The 21,530-nt window shown below is 42.7% G+C and overlaps 1 protein-coding gene across 1 annotated transcript; it reads right to left on the reverse strand.

Annotated features, from left to right (window-relative positions):
• Nucleotides 1-7,117: 7,117 nt before the first annotated feature.
• On the reverse strand, nt 7,118-8,855 carry KCNE4 (potassium voltage-gated channel subfamily E regulatory subunit 4). The gene is made up of 2 exons (XM_056359110.1): nt 8,659-8,855; nt 7,118-8,238 (listed from the first exon to the last, which is right to left on the reverse strand). The coding sequence occupies exon 2, from the start codon at nt 8,210-8,212 to the stop codon at nt 7,721-7,723; it is 492 nt and encodes a 163-aa protein (XP_056215085.1). The 5' UTR covers nt 8,213-8,238; nt 8,659-8,855; the 3' UTR covers nt 7,118-7,720.
• Nucleotides 8,856-21,530: the final 12,675 nt, after the last annotated feature.

Consider the following 21,530-nt stretch of genomic DNA (forward strand, 5'->3'; position numbering starts at 1 on the left):
CCAAGGAATAAAAAAAATCATATCCAACCTGACTTAAGTGCCCTAAACTATGTCTTTTATGCAGAAAAGAAAAAGAACAAAAGGAGAGACATGAAAAAATAAATTCCCTGGGCTACAGTCCTCTAGAAAAATGGTAGTGAGCAGGGAAAAAGTAGGCACATCAGGAACATACATACAGATAGAAGTCCATTTGTTGGACTCTCCCAGTTCAGACTGGCACAGCTCTCAACAGAAAAATGGGGGAAAATTCACTGTCTGTCTAGACATCATAAATACAAGGTCTCAAAGAGTCTAGTGCTTTTACTCTAAACTCCTGGGTCTGTGATCCTTCCCTGGCACACATGTATCTCACAAATATTCCTATTCAGGACACATTTAATCCCAAAGCTCTGCCTATTCCATATGAATGTTATGTTCTTTTCTTTCCATATGAATATAATGTTCTCTTCGTTCCTGGTGACAGTGCTTTACAAGACAAACTAAAGTTCATGGATGAGAAGCTCTGGAAAAAAATCCTTTTCACTGACAAAAAAGAATCTTGCCATATTTTAAATGTCCTTCATCAGTTTTATTACAATAGTAATGCATAACTAAGTATGTAAATATCCTCCCAAACACTCAGTATAGTACCTACAGATCACCTGAAGCAGTTAAAACCTTGAGCAGCCAGCCCTAGGGCAACATTTTTGCTTGCCACTGCAGCAGGCTGACCACCAAAGATGGTTAGCTGTGTCAGCAGCCATTCGCACCTCCCTAATGATGGCTCCCCACAGAGGCAAGCTGCACAATCCTTTTCTTCTGGTGTTTCATTCTTGATGAACATAGGAGAAAAAAAATTTACAGCAAGAATCCCTCTGAGATACATATCCTGACCAAAGAGAAGCTAATTAGATGTGACTGAACTTAATTATGTTTAATATTGAACAGCTAGACCCCAAGCAACAGAACATGACAGAGCTGTTGTTGCTGTTCTCTTTGGTGAAGGCACAACAAGCAGTTCCTCACTAAGTATGGGTAGGTGTTACCATCACATCACCCATGTGCCTCACTGTCATTTCTTAGCTAACACTCACCGTTCTAACCAAAGTCAACAGCATCCTTTGGTGTAAAATCCTGTGCAACTGATCAAAATGAACACATATGCACAGGGTGCGTGCACAACTCCAGACTTTCCACACTGCTTTCATACAGTGCTGTGTGTGGGAAGTCACATCTGGAGAAATGTCCCAGTGGTGCTGGGGCTTTCAGCAGTCCCAGCACAGCTCCGTGCTTTCACAAGTGTCAGGAGTGTTCCCTGCTTCCCGGTGGAGCAGAAACACGGTGCTAGCATGCTGGAAAGCAATTACTGACACTCATTAGCCTGCTGCTGCTGACAGGATCAGCAATAAGAACGAGTCCTTTTGTAGCATCAGGTATTTGTAAGGAAAATGATGAGGTGGTGCTCCATTAAGACCTTGAAAGGAGCACCACTGGGGCTTGTATGTATATCTTTCAAGGGTAGTCTTTCTGCTACTACACTGTTATTAAAAAATAGTAGCAGCAACACCTTTTCTTACCTTCACTCTTACAGGAAGTCTTGCTTGATCAGTTTATCATGTTCTGAAGAGAGAGAAGGGGGATACCCATCCTTAGAGGTGTATATGGTTTACATTCCTTCCTGAAGAGAAGGAAAGACCAGTCTTCTGTGTATTCTCTAGGACAGAATTCAAAATCTCTTGCGAACGTTGTATGTCTCCCATCCTCTCGCCTGCGCTGTTCAGCTAACATGCTCATTGCTGGGATGAGACACAGCTGTCCCAGGGAGGGCTAGGCTGGGGACCAGCACCACAGCAGGCTTGCTGCAGGCCCAGCATTCATAGGTAAGCTGCCAGGGATGGAGGCATTACATGCTGGCTCTGGCTAAACAGCTGGAGTTCACACCAGAGGAAGTTCTTCGGTTTTGTGGTTCCTTCTCTGAGTACGAAGTGTAACAAGTCGTCTATCTTTTCTCACTTTCCATCAGAGCTCAGCAGCCTGAAATTCTCAGTGTAGTTATTCTCACATCAGCCTTAGGCAGCAAAGGTGTGTTCTTCTTCACAGTTTATAAATGACGGTCTTAGCCAAAGCAAGTAATTTTCCAGAGTACCACCGCGAACCTGGAGCAGAAGTGGGAACTGGATTTAGTCTCCCACTGCCCTGCTCACCAGAACCTACTCTCTTCTATCAGCCAAGCAAAAAGGCCCTGTTACATAGCTTCTGCTGACCTGAGGAGGTCCTGCAGGATGAGCTGCATTCTTCCAGATAGTCACAGATGCCAGCAATTGTCATTTGTGGCCAGTGGCTGCTCTAGCACCTAATAGTATTAAGGAGGGCAAAAAGTTTGGTGTTCCAAGGTGCTCTGTATTTATACCGTATCTTTTATCTGACAATCACAAGCATTTCATGTCTATCAAGAACACACCATATTCTCACAGGCAGGAATATAAGCAGCAACATCTGATAATCAAGTGAAACACAGGACAGTTCAACAGATTACCCAGCTTGTAATGCACCATTCCATAGCTCTTATTATCCTTCTTTTAGCCACTTATTTGTATGCTAAAAGCCACAGCCTAACCTGGCCTAATACAAACTGGAACTCTACCTAAACTAAAACAAAATTAAGCTTTGAAAATCGCTGGTGCTCATTGATTTTGTATTATTTTCCATTTTCTTTGCTAGCTAAGATGGATACAGAAGTGTCAATACACTAATAAGGTGGCTCATCTCGCAGCTACTTTTGGCTGTATGCAGTAGGAACTGCAGAGGTGTGTGAAAACGGAAAAAATACAAAAGCAATTCAACCAGATACACAGTGGCAAATACGATCAGTGCTTAAAAAAAACCAGCCTAAACAATTTCATTAACTTTTACGCCTCTTAGATCCAAACTCTTGTTTTAAATCTAAAATGCAACTGTGAGCTCAGAGAGAAATCATCTTCCCACTAGAACTAGGTCCAGAAAGATTGTAATGTGACTGTGTTAGGGTGACAACCACAGGACCCAGACAAAGCGTGGCCCAGCTTTGGCACAATTGTATCTGGCGCAACCAACTATACCATCCTGCACCCTGTTTTGAGCACCTCTGAGAATGCTCATCTATCACGTGGCAGGGACTCTGTCCATCTTTGCAGGGTCTTGAAATTTTTAGATTAAAACTAAAGGCAGATGGTTTAATCTTCTCTTGGTTGAAATGGCTGTGATAAAAGTGCAGTCTGCATTGGGTACCTGCGTGCAACTTGTCCTTGAGCAGTACACCTATCCTTGTCCAACACTGTGCACTGAGGACTTAGAAACAAAAATGACTGTTAGAGTTCATCTGCTTTCTTCCTTTCCAACCCTGTGAGAATTGATTTGATTATTTGGGTAGGTGTGGGCGTAAGCCTGAGAAAGGGACAGATCCAGGGGAACCCGCTGTGAAAGGGCCAAGCTGAGGAGAGAAGTTTTGCAACGAGTTGTAACACATGAGGCTCCTGGCCTTACTTACCATCATCTGTAACCTGCGTTCTAGTCCCAGGAAAGTGGATTCTCTCATATTTGTTAACCTTCCCTCCCTGGTTAACTCTTTCCCTGGTCCAGAGCATGGCAGACAGAGGAGATCCTGTGCTTGGGGAAGAGATGAGTTCTGCATTTCCACTTCTGTTATTCAGCAGGTTCAGCTTGTTGAGTGAGTAACCTCACAGGTGCATCTCTGGATGCAATCCACTGGTAGGGTTTAGGACAGCGAATCAGCCAGCTACTATCACAGATCCCAGTGTGGTAATCTTGAGAGCTGGCACTTAAATTTACAGTAGATCCTGGAGCCAGACCATGTACACATGCCACATGTGGCCATCTTTTCCCATTCTTCCAAAGGTGTTATGTGTTAACTATTCCAGAGAACATATGAGCTATAGCACTGCCAAGAAATGGCAGCCTAACTGCTGTGTTCTTTTAAGAAAGAATGCATTTGTAAAAATAAAAAAAATCTCTATTCTGTCAAATTACAGTCAGTTATCATTGCCCTCAAGCCAAGATCTATTGGCTCTCGGTCTGATTTAACTCAGTTACTGAAGCACACTGGAAACACCCGTCATTTGGGGGGAAAAAGAATTATTACCTTTTACTCATTAGTAGTCAGTAGGATTTTGAAACAAACTTCTTAGGGGAAACTTTCTTCCTTCCATCTCTAGCTTTTCAAGATTAACAGCATCTCTTCCATTTTGGAATAATAGCTACCTGGTAGTCTTGGGTCACTGGGCCGTCTTCAAGGCATCATTGCTTTCAGTTGGATATCCAATCAACTTTTATAGCCAAAATATATTTTTGCTTCTTTTTTCCCCTGGTGCCATCAAAATACTGGTTTGGACAAAGACAAATGCTCTTGGATGGACAAATGCATACCAAACTATCACATGCTTTCTCAAATCCCAGGGGCCACAGATAGCTCCATCACAGTCTGCAAGAAGGTGGTCACATTCTCATGCTTACTAGCCCACTTCAGTGTACATAAACCCCAAAGCACACAGTGTTTCCCTTTATAGCAGCTCAATTTAATGTAAGGAACCACTGGAATAAGCTAGCTTTTTGATCCATGAAGCAGAGCTGTAATTTACATTTTGTTCTGTTTTTCCTTCTTATCACCAGCACTGTCAGAAGTCTCTTGATTCATTATTGTGGCAATGGAAACACTGGAACACTGAGACAGCAGCATGTGTAAATGTGGAAGATGCAACATTACTGACCTGCTATTCCAGGACACTGTGGGTGTCCCGGGAGATTACATTGCCAGAGGGAAACGCAGTCTTGCTGATGGGGAGCTTTAGGTCCACAGAAACTTGTGAACAGGCCCCAGAATTATTTAATGGGGAGTGAGTGAAGAGAACAGAGCACAGAGGAACAGGTTTTGTGGGAAAGTGAGCAGACGCAACTTTATAGCAACCTGATTTTTGAAACAACCTCAAATTACCCCATGCAAATAGGCCTCAGCCAGTGCCTGTGACCCTGCACATACTGTCACAGCTTGAAGGAGTTATGGATGTGCAAAGTTGCCACTAAACACTTCCGCACTGCACTGGGAGCCAGGATCCCGAAACCTCCCCTACCCCTAATACTGGAAATGACAGAGCAGCAGTGAGACCCAGGGTCAAAGCTTGTGACAAAGCCAGCGATGTACCATGGCCAAGTACTGGAAATGCAGTGGGAGCTGAGCCCTGTGCCAGAGACTTGCCCATACCCTCAACTCTAGCCCACCCAATTTGCTGAATGAATGACAGAGAACTTCTCATAGCAGCCCATCAGTATTGCCAGCCTCCTCAACGGGTGGCCAGCACCCCCAGCTCCCTGCAGGAGGGCTCAGTACCCCACAGCCCTGCCTGCGCACAGACAGGAGCTGAGCACGAGGAAGATGCCAGGTGCCCCAGAGAGCCAGTGCGGACCCAAGGCAGATTTGCAGTGCGCAGCTCAGCCCTGCATTCAGCCCACAACACTGCAGTACTGTCAAACACAAAGAATCATTTTGAAAAAGAGCCTAAGAAAAGGATTCTGTAGATATTTTGCCCAGTCTTGTTACTGGCAATCTATTTGACCTAGTGAACAAACATGGAAACTTTTCCAGGAAACGTGTTTCTTTATTTAAATAAAAATTAGTGCCAGTAGAAACAATAAACTTTAAATACATGAGACAATTATATACAACTCAATGTTAGGAATTATATACATCGGTTTTTTACAGATACAAATACATATATACCAAAAGTAAAAGGACGAAAGAGAAAGCAATGGAAAATGTGACAACTTGCGCATGTCAGTCTCATTTGGAAAGTTTCAGGATTCAAGTGATTCCAGGCAAAGTGCCAAACTTAATTTGGCTTCTCTCAAACTTAAAACAGCCCCTTTTGGAGTAAATCTACCAAAAAGCTTTATATGGTCTGATCCAAAGTTCACTGAAGTCAATGGAAAAACTCCGGCTGCCTTCAGTCTGGACTGAATCAGGCCCTTTCTGAGCACAATGGAGCCTTTGTTCTGCTGCCTTTAGAGAGAGACAGTGATACCTCTGCAGGCTACATCATGTTAACCCTCCAAGTCAAAAGCAGAGTTCTCCCTTCCAAATGGAGAAGTACAGCAGCCTCTTGCCTCAGTTTGTTCCTGCTGTTCAGCATTCATACTTTTCAAGCTGTCTCTCAAGCTCTAATGCCAGTGGCTAAATCACAGAGCTATTTTAGCACAGGAAATAGGTGAAGACATTTTGCAAACATTTTGCTGTGCAGTGCTTTAGATTCAGGCTCTTCAGCCCTCATGCTTCAGAATCAAACATTGTAATAAGTTATTATAAAATATAAGGTATGATTGAATTATTAATTCTTTTTTTTTTTTTTTGTTCTTACTTCTTTTAACAGTGCAATAATTTAGTAACTAATTTCATGAGCATTTAAAAAAAACCACAACACAGTACCATTAAACTGGGGGGGGGGGGGGGGGGGAGGGGCCGAGGGGTGTGTAGTTTGTGGTAGCTTCCAAAACTAGTTACCAATGACTTTATAGAAATGCATGTGTCACATGCAAGCTGGTTAAAAAAACTGCAATGCAATGTTTATCTACACTGGATTAAATAGGGCAGAAAGTCGAGATTCTTTAATGATGTAAATGGGCACAGTTGTACTGGCCTCAAATGGAGAATTTAAGTCCAACAGATAGGCACAAAACTTTGTGCATGTCCCCTGACATCAGGAGGACTCTGCTGATGACTTCGGTGGGGCCAGGATTCCACCCTTGCTAGGTTAAATTCTATTCTGAATTCCACCTATTTTTCAAGGGGGAGTAACAGAGCAGCATTTGTTCAAGCCTTTCTACATCTTACACCTTGTAACAAAGATCTTTTAATGTCTCCTGTAACTTACAGATCTTTGCCTTTAGTGATCAAATGTACATATATATAATAAAAATACAAAAGCAAATAATAAAACCACTTTTCCTACTAGCAACTGGCTAGTTTAAAGACTGGATTGCAGCAGAAGTTGGTGAACCCGACCCAGTCAGTACAGGTACAACTTAAGCAAAGATAGATATAGTGGCATGGATCTGAAACTGGGCTCTACATACCTCCTAGAAATTTGGTACCTTTATTTTTTTTCTTTCTTTCTTTCTGTGCCTGAAGTTAGTCTACAACCACGCTGCAATCTCCCTTCAACTGCAGCATCAACAATTTTTCAGGTTTTATGGCCTCATTGAGCAAATCGGGTGTTGGCTGTTGTTTGTTATAAAGAAAACACAGTAAAAATACTTCTAGTCTATCACAGTTTTCTGTGAATGAGCATTACCCATTGTCTTTAACAGCCAGGCACTTGCATTAGGTTCCCTAACCATTTCCCAGATATTTGCAGAATTCTGAAATATGCGGAGACAGGCCAGTAATAGTTACCCCATTAGAGAATATATATATATATAAATATAAATATAAATATATATATATTCTCGTTGTTCTTAGCTCTTATGGTAAGAAATAATAATGGAAAAATTAAAATGAAGCATCCCAGTTATGTGCAAGTTACACTTTGGAGTTGGATACCACTGCTTCCTTGTCCTGCCAGTCTCAGGAACACCTCGGGCCCGGGGGCACGGATACCTGTTCAGAGTTCATTGGAGAGCAGGAAAGTAGAACCACAAGTTCTTAGTGGGAGCTCCACTCACACTTTGGCAGCTGATCAAGGGAGCCCTGCAAGTGCTAGGAGTTCTTGTGGATGTTTTCCACAGATCCCTCGCTGCTCTCATTGAGGAGCATTTCTGACACTTCCCCCAGTTCAGCATCCGGCACTTCCTCCTGGATGGTGAAATGCACGTCTGGGGAGGAGGATTCAGAGCTCACACTGCTGCCTTCCATTGAGCAGATGGCGCAGGACAGGGACGGCACCATGCTCTCCTGCAGCATGTTCAGCATCATGGGGATCTGAACAGATTTCAGCCCCGATATGGTTGGTAGAGGCTTCACAGCTTCCCCCCATTCTCTCTCCTCATCTTTGTAAAGCAGAAGCAAATTGGACTTCTTCTCTTTTCTTTTGGATTTCATGTAGCCAAGCATTATTCCTATCAGGAAGATCCCATAGAAAGACATGACGATCAAAATGTAAAAATACTCGTTGCTGTTGCTCTTCTCTGTGTTGCGGGATTCAGCATCAAGCATGGCTTGGGTTATGTTTGCATGGTCCATCTTCAGCATGGAAAGTGTTTTACCACAGCTAAAGCCTGGAGGAGAACGTGGGTATATGTAAGATCAAACTTCAAAGATAAAAAAGAAACATCTTAAAAAAGATACCCCCAAACGATTCCTTGCTACTCATAGCTTGCAAGCTTGCAAAACAGACACCTGATTGAAGCTTGCAGTCTATCATACCTCTGCGTTAACATTAAAGTGAATGAACTGTTAATCAGATACAGACAGTATTAAAGGAAAGAAAATGCATAATATTAAATCATGTTGAGTTCTATGCTGAAATATAAAGCCCTGAATCCACACGATTAAAGAAAGAAAACCATACAGAAATACTCCACTAGGCACTTAAATATAGTTTTGTGCTACTTGACCATGCTTCCATGGGGAGGGGGAAGTTAGAAGTATTATTTTATTCAGTGCTGCAGGAAAAAAAATATCAAAAAGCAACTTACTTCGGTATGCAAATAATTCCTCCTTTTGCAAAGCTCAAGAGACCTTTCCTCTACCAAATGCCGGGTGTTCTGAAAACTTTCCTCTGCTGCAGTTGGAATAAATAGCTCTCAAGAAATGTTTCATCACGTGTTTTAGAGGCACAGTTTATAATAGTTTTGTGTTGGAGTCAACAGACGAACTTGAAGGATTGCAGTTCAACCCACTGAACTCTTAACAGCTGTGAAAAGAAAAAGAGTTGGGAATTCAGATTTTACTCTTTCCTAACCAGTTCAGCACTGGCTCTTTCAGCTTGGGAATCTATTCCTCTCACTGCCATTCTAATTGCTAAATCTGACCTGTTACCCTGAGAACTGCTATGCAAAATGGAAAACCTGCACACGATTATTCTCTGTTTGTCATAAAATATGGAAAAATATACATCTGAATTTTATAATAGACACTATCAAGTTATTTACATGCCTGCTATACATAGTTTTCCTGAAGAGATAGGGGCCGAAACAGGTTATTTTCTTTGCCTGGGACTAGTGACAAAGCCTTTCAAAGCGCGTACAAAACAAAGTGGTGACTTTCCATTCATGCTGCAGCTCCTTTGCCACAAGGTATGGGGCTGGGAGGACTGCACCCTGGGTCTCAGGTGAGTTTTGGATGGATATGCTGGTGCCACATAACTTCAGCCATCGAAGCAGCAACTATGGCATTTTGGTTCCCCACATGACTGGAAGGGTGCAGACTGCTCCGGGGAGCGACTCGGAGCTCCTGAAGTTAGCAGCTCCTTTCTCCCACTGTTTGTAGAAGCAGCCAAGAGCTACGCGGTCTGCATGCTGTTTATGCCTAAACAGACCGCGACCACTGAGTTAATGCAGATTTTAGTATGAGAGGAGTTTCACAGCTTCTGGGCAGAGGGACGCTCTAAGTGCCTGCTGGAGGCTATTGCAGCTGGTTTCTGGGCTGAGCAGGATGCCTCCTAGACCGCTGGGCAGGGCAGAGTTAGGACGCAGGCTGGGTTGTGGGGCCCGCAAAGTTCCCAGTCATCAGCTCAGTAGTACAGGAGGCTCTGAGACCCCTTTTCAACACGTAAGCAACAGCACAGGCCATGGGAAGAAGGAGGCCCAGCTTGCACCTTGGGGATTTCACTTCCTTAGCCTCTCCATCCCCGTTCTTCACACACAAAGCCCAATTAGTCAGGCCCCACATGTGAATGTCACCCCTTTTGCAAAGTCCCAAGGATGTTTATGTAACGGAACACTCCACTTCCAGAAAGTAGTTGACTGGTGCTAGAGTTTCCCAACGGTAGGTCTGGGGTTTTTTGCCCCCGCAGCCACTTGTGGATTCTTTGCATAGACAGCAAATTCTTTTCCAAGCTCTGCCCTCACAATCCCTCTGAGGTAAAGGCAGAGATAGGATTAACCACTCTTCACATGTAGGAAAAAGCAAGAGGGAGGAGTTCAGCAACTTTAAATGAAATGAAGAATTCAAGGAAAGACAGAATTGTATCTGTGTTTAGAACCAGCATTTTCCATCTTTTCTCCGAACAACTCCACAAAGAAAGGAAAAAAGTTACATTAGCCAGATTCCCTTCTCTGTCCCTTAAAATAGAGGATCCACCCTTTAGGATGTTGGTTTTATCTCCTTGCGCATTCCCATGTGATAGCTCAGGAGCTGTTGATGTTGGACTAATGTCTGCTGGGATTTCATCTGACAAAATCTGTCTGCAGCACCAGCTTGCCAAGTCTGGATTCTTCTTCCCTGTTCCTGACAAATTACTGAGCAGGGAGCAAGAGCACAGTAACTGGTAGGCTAAAGCATAACGCAGAGCAAGTCTCTGGATTTACTAGCTAACTTTGGGGAATTTTTATTTCACATCTTTCTCAGTTCCATGTGATATTTGCTCCCCCATTCAGCTCCAGAAATTTGGAATCTGAAAAATTAAAGACAATATGTCAGGTTTTATCAACATCCTTTTATGCAGGACTTTCACAGAATGTTGAGGAAATGCCCAGCATTGTTGGGTCAATGAAAATTGGCTCAGTACAAGGAGAAATCCCTTCTCTGTGCTCATGACACCCTATGAAACCAGCTCTGAAGCTGCTTGATCCTGGGAATGAGACCACCTAAAGACTGTCCTGCTGCCTCCTGCGGTCAGTGTTATGTACAGGTAATCACTCCCCTTGACATGAAAAGTGCTTTCAGACACCCAGAGGTGCTGACACTCCACAGCTCCCACCAGTGAGCCAGCAGAGTGAATAGAATCACTTATTTATTCCAAAGCCTCATATTCTTCATGTAGGTGAAGCCCAGTACAAGGTTACCACGATGAACTGCAGCACCCAACAGGAGCACAGGAAGATGGGTCAGTTACATCCATAGATCTATGAAATCCCCTGAAGTTCAACTGAAAGATGACTGAATTGCATATTTATGCAGTTATTGCTGAAAACTCTGTTTACCTTGGCTAGCTGATGACACCAACTCTTTTCCATCTGTTAGCCCATAACTCTGAAAAACAGTTTAATTTTAAAAAGGCCTGGAAGGAATCCCTGAGCTTTCTATAGACATGAAGAGGAGGGATAGGAAAACACTGGGGATTAACCACCTGAAAAACATATGCCACTTGCTTACTGGTGCCATAAGTCTGCTTTCTCAAGCTGTACCCTGTAGAAACTATACTTTCATCTAAAAACAAGACCTAAAAAAATGAAAACTGGAGCCTATTAGGTTTGTGTTTCAAAATTACTTTTGTTGCAAATTGTATTGTAAAACCATTGACCATGGCAAAAATACTTGCTTAATTTGAAGTCTTTCTTTGCCTGCACCACCACCCCCCCCACACACCCACACCCCCCCACACTCCCCCCCCCCAGAGTTAAGGTTACTAGCTATTTCTTTTTTGAGGTTTCTTTCTTCCTTTCAGATCAATTTTTTTCCCCAATCTTCACAGAATTTCCCTGAAATTTCACTTACAGATCTCTTACACTTCCTGCAATTGCCTTTCACATGTTCCTCTTCACCTTCTTTAAATGAATCCCAACCTAGGCTATAACATTTAAGAATAATCTTCATGCTGTTGCTCCCACCTTTCAGATTCCCCCTTTGGAAAATATTCAGACTAGTAAAGCAGAGCAACAGCCAGGCACTGCAATGATGAAAAGGTCACAACGTAGCTGCTGATGCCAGTTTTTCTTCTCAATGTCCTTGTCTCCTAGAGAGCCTTTTGTGGCAGCAACCTTCGTCACCAAAGGACGCAAAAGTTGAAGCTTGAGGCATCCCATGGGGCAGGAATTCTTCACAACACAGCCTAAGGGATAGTATAATGTGAGCCCTTTCTCCAAATCAAAATGTGAAGATAGTCAGAAAACTGAACAAGGACAGAATCCGTGATGAGGACAACATGAAACATCCTTAGACACTCAGATGACTCCCTGAAGATTCCCTGCCATGGAAAATACATGCCTAACCCTTCATTACAGGCTAATCCATGGCCTGATGCTGCATTTATCTTTCTTTTTGCAGTTAGGGGGTTAATAAAAATAAAGATACAAGACACAACTGATAAAGGGCTAGCTCCTACCAGAAGCTGAGCCTGTCTAGTATGCTAACAGTTTCACTCTAAGGAGTATCCAAGCATATGCATTTTTGGAGTAATCATCTGAAAAAAAGGAAAGAAAAGAGAAATGGGAAGAACAGAGGAGCTGGGGTTTTTTCTCCCTGCACATGGACCTTTAATGGAAGTAATGGTTTGGTATTTACCACTAGGGAGAAAAAGGAGGGAAAGTTTTGCCATGCAAATACTGACTTAGTTATAATTTAGACTTTCCAGGCACAGCAGCTGGGAAAGGACAGCAAAGATGATAAATATTTTCCACTCCCATATAAGATTTCAGTTAGAGTAAAATTAGGCGTCAAGAGCTGGGTTTGACCCCATAAAGAAAGACACAATGAATGGGATGCTTGTGCCCTTGATTTGGTCTTGCGTTTAAAGACCTGCCATGCTGAGATGCACATACTGACTTTTGGTCCCGTTGTAAAACACACGCCTCACTGAGGACCTGATTCCTAAAGTTAATGGCAGTCTCTCACCTCAAGTGAATGTCAGATCAGGCACGGTCCCTGCTCCTTTCAAGTTCTGTACAACGCAGAGTCAATTTCAAGTGAAGCTTGTGAGTGTGTTGGAATAAAAGGGTTCGCTCAAAAGCAGCAAGTCATGCACTCATTCCTAAAGTTGGGAATGAGTATCAGCCTGACACAAGTCATGTGTCTCCTTGCTAAAAAGCCTACTTACAGTATGAAATTTATGAGCTTTACTATATGCTTTCAACACTTCTATGCCTCAGTTCACCCACCTGTGAAATTAAGAATATCTCCAAATTGCATGTGCTGTGAGGGTGCAGCCTGGTAGCGCACTTGCAGATTGCTACCTGAAAAGGTAAAATAACCATCGCGTTTGTGAGCACAACAGCAGGAGCACACGGCTGGGCTGGCAGCTGAGCAATTCTCACACAGCTCTAGGTTCAGTGTCATTTTCCATCACTCCTCCTTATTTTTCATACTGCAGAAATAGATGATGATTTTTTATATACTTCACACAAGCAACTTCCAGAGGAAGGTGGCTGTTTTCTCAGTGTCATCCACAACATGGAAGTAACGCTCTGCCCAGTTATTAACTGTGAAAAGCTTAGTAAAATGCTACAGTTCTGCCTTGCTACCTTACAGTCTTTCACATGCAAATATAACTCCAGACGATGCATACATAAGCCTTCTCTCCAACTTCAGGGTTTAGCTTTCTTTAATTCAAATTTTATTTAACCTTCATAGCAATTCCCCATATCATGAAACTTCAAGTTTCTCAGGCATTCCCTGCACCCAGAGCAGCAAAAACTTTCCATTTTCATCAATAGTAGCAAATACAGGGTTCAGAAGCACCTCACAGCCAAGGTGGCCATCTGCCCTAATGCTCTCAACTCTAGTAGTGGCAAGAGATTTCCCAGAAGTCACATCTGGAGTATTGCAATTGCACTCCAAGCACACAACAAAGATCTGTAACGCAAATTGGTTTCTGATCCTGAGAGATGACAAGCAACAGAAAACCTCAATGATAGCTGTAATAACTGTTTATACTGAATTTAACTGTAGGGCATCCATTGTGCAAATCTTGGTGTTTTGGGATAGGGCATTTCTTTTCAACCTCTAAACCGAATTTCAGAAAGCTCTGAGTGACTGAAGATAAACAGAGTGGAAACAGGTAACTCATGATAGCAATAATAAGAAATTACATATAAAAATCAAAATCTTTCAGTGGCCTGATATGACAATCTGAGTCCAATGTCCTCACACTCTCAATTCTCTTTCCTGTAGCTGAAACAGGTTACAAAGTTATTTTGTCAACATACATTTCTGTACAATAAAATTAAATTTTATTTTTATTTTATTTGTGATTCTGTGAAACTTATACTTCATATTATCTTACCTTTTGGCTTTCATGGGGCACAAAGGACATAGGTATGCTTGAACTGAAAATGCTTTTTCTTTTCTTATTCCTTCCCCACCCCCCACCCCCCACCCCGAATAGAATTATCTGTTGGATGCACTACCTTTAAAAACAGAATAAACTGAAAGCTTTCTTTGCTCTCAAATGCTAGATTCAGTTGCACTGTATGCAATCAACTGTGTTCAATACATTTGACTCTACATGGAGTTTAAAACAGCAGCATACTAAATTTTAAAAAAAAAACCAACAAAACAAGAATCTCTAAATGTGATTAGCAGTATTTAGAAGAAATTCACTGACAAATCCAAACACACATTTCTGTTTCTTCAGCAAGGAGACAGCACTTACACTCCTCCAGCTATGGAAAGGTGCCTTATGTAGGACCATTCATCCTCTCCTCTTTGAAGGGCTTCTGACTAATCTGCTCAGAATTAGCATTTTGATTTGCATTAGAGAAGGCTTCTGACAAATCTCAGGTGAAGGGATATGAATGAATATTTACGGGGGTTTTGAAACATTCCTCTGCATGCAGCATGAAGATCTCTCCTCAGTTTTCTTTCTTTTTTTTTTTTTTTGTTGTTGTTCATTTAGAGATTTTTCATTATCTGAAAAATTCAGCATATGCCAGCAGTTGAGAAGCATAAGAAATAAAGGAGAAGCATAAGAAACCAAGAACAGGGGAGCAGGATGCTCTCTCATGAAATGAACGGGGCAAGGCTCACACACCCAGTGACTTCACTTGCACTGGCACAGAGGTGTAACAGCTCTCAAAGTCCACCACACTTCAAAGAATTTGAGAAGGAAAAAAAAAACCAGACAAAAATTTAACTACTGGGGAAACAACAGACTCTGAAGTCCAGGAGGCAGTTGGTGCTTAGTCGTACTAAGCCACAGCATTGCGGTTTTAATTTTCGTATATCAAGAAATGTTAAAGACCCCAACATCTTGATAAGCAAGTTCTGCCACAGACACATGCCCAGAACTCCCACTGAATCCTGCAGGGTTTGCTGAGTGTGAGGAATACTCCTCTAATAAGGTACCAGCCTGGCTTCCTCCATGGGCTGCATCTAGTTTTCTACCTTGAGATTAAAGTACCTGCCAGTACCTAAGGGGTATTTCACATTAATCTTTAACACTGCTTTTGAGGACAGGGTTGAATACAGACTGTTCAAAAGAGATTGAAAAAAGGGAGATCGTTATGACATTCACCACAAAAGCAATTCTATCCCTTTAGGAACTTGTGACAGCACACAACAAAGAATACAACAAGTGTCACAGTGATCTTTGCATCCTCCCAAGGAGGGAAAACGCATGCAAAGGTAAGTTCACCCTCCTCTCCCAGAAACAGGTGTAGAGCAGAGATGAAAGGGACAGACAGTGCTTTCTCAGTGGCACACATCCAGCCCAGCTGAAGTGAAACCACTTGCGAGGTCTTAGAAGAGAAGCTACATTTCTCTTCATTATTGTTTTTTTCCAATCCTGGAAAATTTGTTTGCAAAGTAAAAAGTAGTCCGTGCTGTTTCACAGCCATGTCAGCACAGCATCCCAGGTCACTGTGACCTTCAGCACATACAAGATTTTTCACTTTCACATGGATACCAGATGCTAAGCCCTCTTTCCCTCCGATGTTCAAGGCCCTCAGGCTTTTGTACTACATCAGGCACTTAGTATCGTGTCCGTTTGCAATGCTCCTTTTGAGTTTTTGTTGTGAAACCTCCACATTTTCTGTAGCTATTGCAGCAAACATCACACTCCGTTAATTTCTGCTCTCAACCTTGTTGACCTGAATCTTCATGGGATTGCAAAAGCAGTTTAGGTTTCATCACTGCCTTTTCCCACAGCAGTCCCCTTTCAAGCTGAAGCAACTGAGACAGCACTTCAGTTTGATTTATTACATATATTTGGCATCTGTTGACTGTACTCACTTTCAGAACATAAAATATTCAGAACAGCTATTTGTATTCTTACTCCAAAAGTCTGCTTTGGAAAACACAACACACACAAAATAGTGATCTGGGGTGTAAATAGCATCAATTGGGATGAACCTCAGGTGCTCAGCAAAGAGGACAGAAAGCATACAAAAGAAGAAGCAACAGCACATCCACCCTCTCCAAAGGGAGGGATGCTGCAAGGTAAAGGAGGGAAATCTGAAATCCAAGGCTGAACTCCCAGTCTCAAATGAGGAACCCATCTGCAGTTTCCCTTTGGATCCTGTAAGGTCTGGCTTACCCTTTTAGTGCCTGGATACAAGAAGTTAAAACGATTCCTGAAAATGAGCTAAGATCCGTTGCTATATTTCTGTATTAGTCCACAGAGCCACAGCTGTGAGTATGCAGAGGATGAGTCCCTAAATGCATAATGTATGGAATGGGTTGCATGCAATACAGGGTCATGCCAGCTTTAACAGAACAGGATTTCTTCCTTTTCAACTGACAGAAAATCTTCATTTCTTCCAGTTAAAATAAGCACTGGTAATCCAGCCTTGCGTGGACATCTGATGGAGATCAAAGGATGTAATCTTCCATTACTAGGAACCTGATCGATGTAACAGCTCCCCACAACCTCCCACATGAAAGAAGTTTCACAAGAGCTCCAAGAGACCTGGAAAAGCCCAAGGAAAAGCTTTCCTGACATTCTCCTCACCAGCGCAGCGAGTTTGCAATCTGCAGATTAGGTGTGCCCCATGGGTGCATGTGGCATCAAACAGAACAGAGAGAAGGTGTGCAGCCCTCTGGGAACCACTGCTGTGTCCCCATAAGGTCCACAGCCACATCACCCTGTGGAAAATTGTTCCCATGCCATGTGTTGAACAGAAAGAGCGAGAGAGCACACAACACTGCAATACTGATCAACATCAAAAAAATCAAAATAAACTTCCCAAATTATTTTTTAAAAGGTAATACCAAGAAAAGGAACTTAGTAACAGGTAAATTCCTACTCTAATCAGGGGCAAGCTTACTTTTTTGAGTGCAGGCATTCATGCCTCTGTGGTGAGATACCATCCCTTCTTGAATGCATTTTGTTAAAGCAAAAGCAACCATTGGTTTGATGGAATTATGCTTTTAGAACTCAGGGGAAAACACTCTCCTCTCTTGGCTGCTCAAAGTAAACAACATGTGGTCTTGTGTGGTCTTTTTGCTCCTCATATGAGGCTGGTATTTTGCTCATCTGTAGGAAGCAGCAGGAAATGCAGAGTTCTGCACAGATACAGGATTCTGCACTTTCCTAACAAGCTCTGGAAGCGCAGTGTGTTTGGGGGAAAAAAATTACTGCTGTTCAATATGGGAAATACAAAAAAAATACACCTAGACACATAGAATGAATTAATACTCCTCTGAGTCACATAACTACAGAATTTTGATGTAGCCATATTCACAGAATTTCCCAACTCTCCCATAAGCATTTGAGTGTTCAAGCATCAATGGAGTACTAATCAATTCTTAAACTAAAGTGTTAAAGGAATTCCTGAAAGCAACATAACTGCTGTACTAGTTGTAAATATAGTTCATGGTGTGCAGTGGTTGCTCACATAAATCATCCACTTAGGGAAGAGAAATAGCGCTCCGGCAGATGAAAGGGCTCAGCACAGCAGGGTCTGTGTTCCCTTTGCTGTTGCACTGCAGGCAAGGAATCTGTTTGCTGCTTTCTTCAGCAAGGATCCTGAAGAACGACACTGCGTAACATGCTGCTACCCATTTACAAAAGAATATGGGGTGTGGAAACTTTGTGTTGGTTTTCTTAACCGTCACTTGCTCACTCAACCCCAGGGCACCCTGTCTGCACCCATCATGGCAGGGGATGCACACAAACCATTTAATCAGTGTGTTTTCCAAGTGTCGCTCCCTTTCCCTACCACACTATGTCTCTTCCACGTGACCCATCCACGTCCCCCTCTCTCTGACCCTTCCTCTGCATGGTCTCGACCTCCACCCCGCCAAGCCATTCAGCCCAAGTCAGCCAAAACCCAGAGGAGGTCTGCTACCCCCAGCCACCTCCACATGATTTGGCTGGCTCCCTCTGCCCCACAGGCTCCACTTCATGCTCCATGTATTGCAAAGGGACGTGGACACAGACCACTCTCATCTATCAAATCGTGTGAACTGAAAATGCAAACTGGAAGCCGCTGCTTCAAAAATGGAACTCGTGTAGTCCTTACCCACATTGCAGAGCTTACCTCCTTCTGAGTTAAACCTCCCGCCACCTTCTCCATCTGTGACTCTTGTCCCTCTCCTTTGATTTCTCCCATGATATTTTGCTTTCACCATCAATGTCCTTCACAAACCAAGTTGCCAAGCATCTCCTTCAAAACCCTCCAAGATCCACCTACTTGCCTGTAGGGACAGAGAGGGAAGGGAGAAAGAAAAGAGATGTTAAGAAGAGTCTAAATAACACTAAGACAACAAAAAATACGTGCACATGTTACTCAGCACCACAGATCCATATTACTTGTTCATGTCACCTATGGCTTTTCGCTGACATTTCTGGTTATAAACATAATGTTTATATCAAACAATGTCATATCAAAACACATCGCTGCCTGTAGCAAGATACCTCGCATTTTTCTGAGCCCTGAAATAGCAATCACACCCCATACATTTGTGAAGTGCACTCAGCTGGGACAGCTCTGCAGAGCTCCAAGTGTTTTCCCAATACCTCCCTTGAAGAAAGAGCTGTCAGAACCAGTTCCTTCCTTCTCCCAGAAGATATCCTCTCTTTGCTGCAGCTCCCTGGGGCTGTGTGGCTCAGCCCCTTGCCTCTGCCCGGTGCTGATGCTGGGGCTGGTGCAAGGCGCATTCCAGAAATGCTTCCAGCCAGCGCCCCTTGTGCTGCTAACTCTCCTCCTTTCCCTAAACATTCAGACATGGCTTAGTCAGACTTTTTTTTTATTTTTTTTTTTTTTAAATAGTTGCTCATTCTCAATGAGACATGGGTGCATCTGTTCTGGAAGGTTCTCTGCCCAAGTCATCATTACCTGATATAGCTTACTTGGATTAGAGCCCAGACCTAGAAAACGTTCCTCTGGATTAATTTGTTTGTGAATAACAGATTAAAATGAAAAAGAGGATGTAGATTTGTTTGCTGTGAGTGTAATAATCTCAGCATTAGGATTAGCTAGCAGCATAAGCAAAAAATCCAAAAACTCTCAAAAAAGTTATCTGAGATTAAGGAGTCTTGGCGATTAAGCTTTTTGATTTGCTGCTGAAGCAACCAACACATCTGAATTCATCGTTATTTTTTCCTAAACCCAAGAACTAACAAGATAAACCAAAATATTTCCATCAATTCCCATCATGTTTTGGTCTATTATAAAGTCTCTTTTTAAACATCAAGCTGACTTTGTGAAGACTACGGTAGGAGTTAACTAAAGAGTAGGCAGTACAAAAGCATCCTGAAACTGGGTGACAAGCTGTGCCAGGCTGCGATTTTGAGGCAGTGAGAGCAGAGGAGCTTTGCTCTGGTCTCCTGTGTAATGTGGGAGCAAATAAAAAAAAAAAATAACATCTTCCAGTTACCAGAAGGATAAAGAGAGATGCAAAATCATTCAGAACTGGACACAGATTGCAAACCCTTGAGGGTGCCATGCCATTTTTGAACCACAGTTTCTAGAAATTCTTAGGGGTCAGACTTTTGTTGTTGCTGTCGAGCTTGAAAAGCACACTATTAAATTGGGAGCTCAGTACCAGAGAAGCAGCAGATTTAAGGGTCAATGCAGAGGCCAATCACCCTTGGTGTTGACAGGGCTCTGCCCTGCCTCTGCTGCACCCCACACCGGCTCCTGCAGCAACCTCTGGAGGCAGGGACAGGCTGGATTATGTCATGTATTACATGACGTTACTGGATCCTGAAAGCACCAGGTAGGACACTCACAGCCTCAGGAGTGCTCTCACAGGGACCCACTACATCTGATTTTTCAAGAAAGCATCTGTTGTATTACAGCCAATCAACAGGTCCAGGCTCAGCCCGTGAACTGCTCAATTTCATTAGACACAGCAAATCTTCACAGGGGTCATTTCCCACTGAAGTCACTGGGTCGGTTTGCTTTTCTACAATGAATCATATTCTGCTCTTTAGGCTTAATACTGAAATCCTTTTCTAGATAATTCCCACTAACTCTGCTCTGTATGTTGCCAGCCTCATAACCTCATATCCCATCGATGTCAACAGCAAGGAGGGTTGGTCACCTCTTCACAGTGCCCCCAAACACCATATTTGTGTTACCACAAATCTGTCCCCTTTGCAGACGTTGCTGTAACACCTCCAGGTCTCAGGGTTTCATGTTTGCTGGTCTCTTGGTACAACCCTGCCATCCCCATCCTCTCCAACACATCCCATCCAGACCCTCTCCTCAGCACCCAGCAGACCACAACAAGCTTCAATACTTCATATAGAGGAAAGATATAAAAGGTCCTGTCTCATCATTGGAAAGCTCAGTGGGGGCAATCCTAGGTCACTGCCAAAACACCCCGTTGTTCTTTTAGGTTTTTTGCTGTTTGGTTTTGGGTTTTTTCTTCCCCCTCATGACTGGTTTCAGGGCCAGATGAATCTCAAAAAGGAAAAAAAAATAAATAGATACAGGCATTGATTCAGGTATCCAGTACTCAGACACTTCAAATAAAATGCCCAGCTCCTTTCTGTAATTTAGCTCAGGAAAGCAGTCAATTTGCTAAATTAAAGATTTTAGAAGTCTTACGAGCGAAGCGAGCCCAGGCTTTGCCCCGTAATTTATTAGCACTTCAATTTCATTTCTCTTAGCTTACTCAACCCTTCATTTCAGAGCCAGTTAAGTTTCAGTCAAGTAGGTTCATTATACCATGGAAAAACCCACGTGCTAAACTAGTGCTATAGACTGCACTAGCGCCCTTAAAAATAATAACTATAGCAGGAGTGAGCTGCCACATCCCCAGCACAGACCAGCTCGGAGTTCCTGGTCACCCTATGTTGCCATGGCTACAAGCGATGCTCAGAAACCAACGCTGCCACGGAGATGAGATTGCCATGACACCAAGGCAAGCAGGAGGCTACGCTGGGGCTGGGCAGATAACACACTCCAGTTTCTGGATGTCATAATTTTAATTAGTAAAGGAATATAATATAGCCACTTACACATAGGTAATGCAGAACTTCAGTAGCATTTCTGCTGAATTAAATTTAGGAGGTTTTAATCTAGCTTTAAAAACAAATGGCAAAAATGCAAGATCTTGTTAACAAAAAAAATTACAAAATACATTAGAATTCTATTATAGCAATAAAGTGGGGGCAATTAATATGCCCTAAATATAAGTAAAAACCAAATGAGGATCCCTTATATCTATATTAACTATGTATTACTGCCTCCCTGAAGCTGAAAGGTAAAGGTTTCCCACGAGGCAGTTACAGAACAAGAGA

This window comes from Falco biarmicus, chromosome 13, assembly GCF_023638135.1.
Source record: "Falco biarmicus isolate bFalBia1 chromosome 13, bFalBia1.pri, whole genome shotgun sequence".
In the NCBI taxonomy this organism is placed as follows: Eukaryota; Metazoa; Chordata; class Aves; order Falconiformes; family Falconidae; genus Falco; species Falco biarmicus.

Coding starts and splice junctions, on each gene's coding strand:
- KCNE4 (XM_056359110.1), bottom strand. CDS start 8,212: ATGCTGAAGATGGACCATGCAAACATAACCCAAGCCATGCTTGATGCT.